The 5000-nt window shown below is 41.1% G+C and overlaps 1 protein-coding gene across 1 annotated transcript in view; it reads right to left on the minus strand.

Moving 5' to 3' along the window:
- Positions 1 to 50: 50 nt before the first annotated feature.
- LOC138000024 (uncharacterized) overlaps positions 51 to 5000 on the minus strand; it is a 27188-nt gene continuing 22238 nt past the window's right edge. The window contains exon 5 of the mRNA XM_068846141.1: positions 51 to 4865. Coding sequence (XP_068702242.1) covers positions 4021 to 4865 — 845 coding nt within the window. The 3' untranslated portion in view covers positions 51 to 4020. The remainder of the gene's footprint in view (positions 4866 to 5000) is intronic.

A 5000-nucleotide genomic window follows, 5' to 3' on the forward strand; every position in this document is an offset into this window, starting at 1 on the left:
ATTATTAGGGGTGGCGAATAGTACCTCGAAAAACATGGGTCTCGAAATCTCGAAAGCATTTTTGATAAGTCTCGAAGTATCGTTTTTGTATGGTTTGTTTTTAGTTTTTTTGAGTCTCGAAACTTTTTATTAAGGAGTCTCGGGCTCGGAGTTTTGACTAGGATCTCGGCGTCTCGGCGAGTCTTGGATTTTACCATTCGCCATCCCTTATTATCATTGCCAATAAGACGTACACTGTACTTTGCATGTGAATATCATTGCACATTATAATTAAATTATAAAATAATTACCGGTAGGATAGTACACACACTCCCATTGGTCAATAGCTGTGTTTAGATGAGAGTATGTAAACACAGTTTTGATTGGTTATGTGTTGTCAGACGCACGTTTTGATTGGGTGGTTGGAATATGGGCGCGAATGTTATGCAAACCCTCGACTCTGTCTCGGGTTTGCATAACTGTCTAGAATTCTCCCAACTGCGCTTTGCATTTAGATGAGGCTATGTAAACATGGAAAACGTCCTCTATTGCTTAAATAACACAACAAAATAATTATAACTTTTTGATTGGTTGCTTTCTCTCAAGAGAAGCACGTCCGAAAGGCAGTTTTCTATTAAGCACTGGCCATTGAAGCAGATTTAACCAAGCCTTTGCTTGTGAGGTGCATCTAGCAAAATAGTCCAAAATGCATGTGGGTTTTCTTTTTTATGGTGCAAACAGGGACAGCTGACTAAACAGTCGGTCTGAGGAAGGGCTAACACTCGAAACGTCAGCTTTCCAAATCATTCATGGTGCTAATTCGACCTTTATCAACATATTTGATAAAACCAAATTTTCCTGTTAAACGTAACACTGTATGGAATCAATGTAACATGGAGACAATTTAGCATGTAACGGGGTCCCTCATGCATGAGCCCAAGTGTTGATGCCTGTCGAAGAATAGGTTATTGGCTAAGCTCTTCTGACCCTACAATTTACCAGTTTAATAAATTATATACTAGCCCAAAACAGCAATGTGAAAGTTAACTAATAGGTACCCAATTTACTGTGGCCATAATAATCCTCTGAAAACTGAGAACCCAAAAGTTGTTTTTCAGTAGCTGTGTACCAGCAGGAGAATCCTTCAAGCTCTCCTCTGGATAAGAAACTACCAGAAGGAGCAGGTTGCCAAGATCACATGAGATTTGAACTTGACAGGAATTTATCCATTTTTTGGATAGCCCCCCTCCCCACTTTACCCCTATTTTTCATTAGGGGCTGTAGTCCCTTTCATCAGGGGTTGGTCTCAACTGAAGCCTTTTTTATCAACCTTAGTTGTATGATTTTCTTATAACTAATGCAAAGTGGGCATGGAAGGAATCAAGTTTCAACTTTAATGCGATGTTGCACAAAGAAAATATACTTACAAATTTCATTATTGCAACAAGAGTAAGGTACGCGATAACCAGGTTAGCTGTTGGCTTAATCTTTTCTTCCTCACCACGGACATATTCAAAAGGAGTCAAGGCTTTGCGTTGTTAAACACATGAACAATAATTACACTGTAAACACAGGAATCGAGCTTAGAAAAAATCCTCGGTAACATATATACCAGCTGACCTTGCTCCTTTTTTCTCGCGTCCCACACCTGGTGAAGGACGGGCTCTGCTGCACAGACCTCCTTCTTTTAGATCGGATAACCGACTCGTGCTGAGCTTTCGAATGAACAACCGTCTTCACAAAGTCTCGACAAAGTCCTGAAATGTCGTGACCGTAACGTAACAAGTTCTACATATTCGCGATGGTAATAAACCATCGCCAACAGAAATTTTCAAACCAGAAAACTCTTCTCAATCCCGTACGATTCCTTCTTAATTGCCTTTTCACCAAATAAATCCAAAGGATGGTTGTTACTAATAATATATCTGTTGCAAGTACGGCAAACAGAAAACAGAATCCCTTCGGTCATTCTCTTCCGATTGCTTCCGGTCTCTTCCGGTTAGCATTCTTATCTTGTTGCCATCTGACCAATCAGTGACGAGAACGGAATGGAACCTGCCAGAGCTTGCCAGAGCTTGCCAGAGCTTTGCCAGAGCTCTGGATCCGAGGCGCTGGCCAAGAGGATCGCAGCTCTGAGAACGGCCTCCTGCGCCAGTTCCGCTGGACAAGGGTAACGGAGGCTGAGGGAACGAGATTGTTTCATAACCGCAGAATAGACGGATTCGGCTAACTCAATAGGGCCGTTTATACGAGGGAAAATAAGCCGCGGCTTACTCTGGCGGCGGCGTACATAATACACGAAAGGAACTATTTATACGAGTATAAACTTTCACGTCAGGATAAGCCGCGGCTTGAGAAAGCCGTGAACGTAGATTTAGTTTCATTTATACGGGATGTTCGCGTCTTATGTAAGCCGCGGATTGTTTTCTGTCGTATAAACGGCCCTAATGTTGTACCCAATTCAAATCCTTTGGGAACAAAACGTTTTGTTTCAAGTATTTCCATATCATTTAAATGTGAATGCTCCATTATAACCCTAACTCTAACCCTACCCTAAACTGTGGGAATAAAAAATTTATTAGAAATAAACTATTTACAAGGCTAAAAATTCTATATAAAAAAGTAAAATCCAAAATCCAAACGTTATCGACACCAGGTCATCGTCAGGGTAAAAAAGGTTCCGTCCGCTAACTCCATAATTTAGAACCTTAATTAATTCCAGATGGGAAAAGTTTTCTGTCTATTTGAAGCTCCGCTTCAATTTTTGAATCATTAGGCTTTCAAGGATAAACGGATTCGGCTAACTCAATGTTGCACCCAATTCAAATCTCTCGGGGTCAAGGTTCTTTGTGTGTTGCATTTGCATTAGGGTTACCCTAAATCCGGATTTCCCAATCGAACGCACCAGCATCTATCTTCCGTGAGTTTCCAAAGACACGAAATATGGAATTTGGTATACTTTACCAAGAAGAGATACGTGATTCAGCAACTACGAGAAAACAAAACACAAAACCGAAGTGAAACTACCGGTAGAAAGATTTAGGAGAAAATATTTCTGCGTCTAGGGCATTCTGCGCACACGCGCTCTTCCGTGTTTCAAGGAGCATTTAAAATCTTGATTTCAAGCGATTTCTGGACGGTAATTTACCTCATTCCAAACTTGTTGACTTTGGATTTTTTTGTCTCCATTGCAAAACCAGCGGAGACGTTATTAGGGCGGTCATGCAAATCCGAAAGCTCTCACGAAAAACCTGAAAACTTCGAGAGCACGCGAACAAAACATGCTGGTATGCTGTCAAAAAGGTTGCCAATTTTACAACATAAATGCCAAGGTTTCATTGGTCAAAAGTGATACATAACCGGACAAACCGTTAACGTTTAAAAAGTAAAACAGAGCGCAAAATTCGTCACGCTTCAAGGATGGACGCAAATGGTAGTAATCATAGCTACATGAAATGCAGCCCAAATAAATGCACTTTGTATCGCCGTGTACTTTTCAATTCGGTTCAACATTTGCTCATCAACAATTGGTTGATCAACAAATCTTCAATCGCGTGTGTCACTGACTTAAAGCACAAGCTACTAATTATGGCCTGGCAAGGTTTAGCGTAGTGGCATCACAGACCTGAGAAGCAATACCCATAAAAATTAAGTGTCTCCCCTAGCTTTGACAGTTTTAAAAAAGAATACAAACTCTCTCTACTTGATAGTTAGACGTGTGATTAACTTAGCCAGACCTTTATAACTAGTTTCTATAAGCACTACATAACCTCCACCCACTTGTAACTGCTCTGTGGTAGCAGCCAACTCGAAAGCTTGGCTCCTTTGGCTGCTACACACTTTCTTCTTTGCTATGTTTAATTCAATGTATAGCTAGCTATGTTTTTATTCTTTTTTACTCTTTTTGTTGTTGTATTGTAGTCGAATAAGTGTGAATAAATGAACTTGAACTTGAACTTGCTACGAAGCCTCCCTCTGATTACCACGCTAATGCTGATCCTAGCTTAGATGTGTTCTGACGACAAAACTCGTTCTCTAAACTTAAAAGGTCTGTTTATGCATTTCATAAGCAACCTTGCCATCAGATCTCTTTCTTCTATTGCTAACTGTGATGTTGACATACGATCTAGCCGATTGGGACAACATCTCTGACAAAATGAGGCAGATCTGAGAAAATGTTGGTCTAGCTTCAGGATCTTGCTCCCAACAGGACGTCATCAAGTCGTATAACTCGTTGGAGCAGTGTGCTGGCTTAGACATACGATACCCACACAACAGCTTAGTGAGGAGGAGATTTACTGGAACACAGGGATACGGGACACCTCCGATAGTAACTATCTCCCAGAGGAGGATTCCGAATGACCAAATATCTGACATTGTGGTATATATCTGATCTTCAATAGATTCTGGAGCCATCCATTTAATAGGCAGTCTGCCTCCACCGCTTTTCACGTATTGTCCATCTCCATATATATCACGTGCCAAGCCAAAATCTGCGACTTTAGCCTCGCATTCTTGGGTGAGCAGAATATTTCTTGCTGCAAGGTCTCGATGGACGAACTTCCTATCAGCAATGTGGTTCATGCCGCGTGCACAGTCCAGTGCGATTTTAAGAAGATCACGTGAGCTAAGTGTGGAAGAAATGTTAACATAAGTGTCATCAGCTGGCCTGCTGTATCGCAGATAATTAAGCAAATTTCCTCCTGAGATGTATTCAGTAATTATATACAGCGGCCCGCTCGTGGTGCAGGCTCCCACGAGACTAACAACATGCGGATGCTGCCCAATCTCCTTCATCATTTTCAGTTCTTGCAGCAGGTCCTTAATGTCAAAACGGTCGGCATTTTCCTTGACTGTCTTCACAGCAACCTCCATTGCACCATCCTCTGTAAGGCAAATAACAATTTTCGTCATCTAAGCTATTGAATTTTCCTTGTAAACAAGTCACTTTAGTATCTAAAAGCCAATAAGGTAAAGGTACACCTTATTTAACGTCGGTAATTCCTTTACCCTCTAGAGGG

The sequence above is a fragment of the Montipora foliosa genome, chromosome 4 (genome assembly GCF_036669935.1).
Source record: "Montipora foliosa isolate CH-2021 chromosome 4, ASM3666993v2, whole genome shotgun sequence".
Classification (NCBI taxonomy): Eukaryota; Metazoa; Cnidaria; class Anthozoa; order Scleractinia; family Acroporidae; genus Montipora; species Montipora foliosa.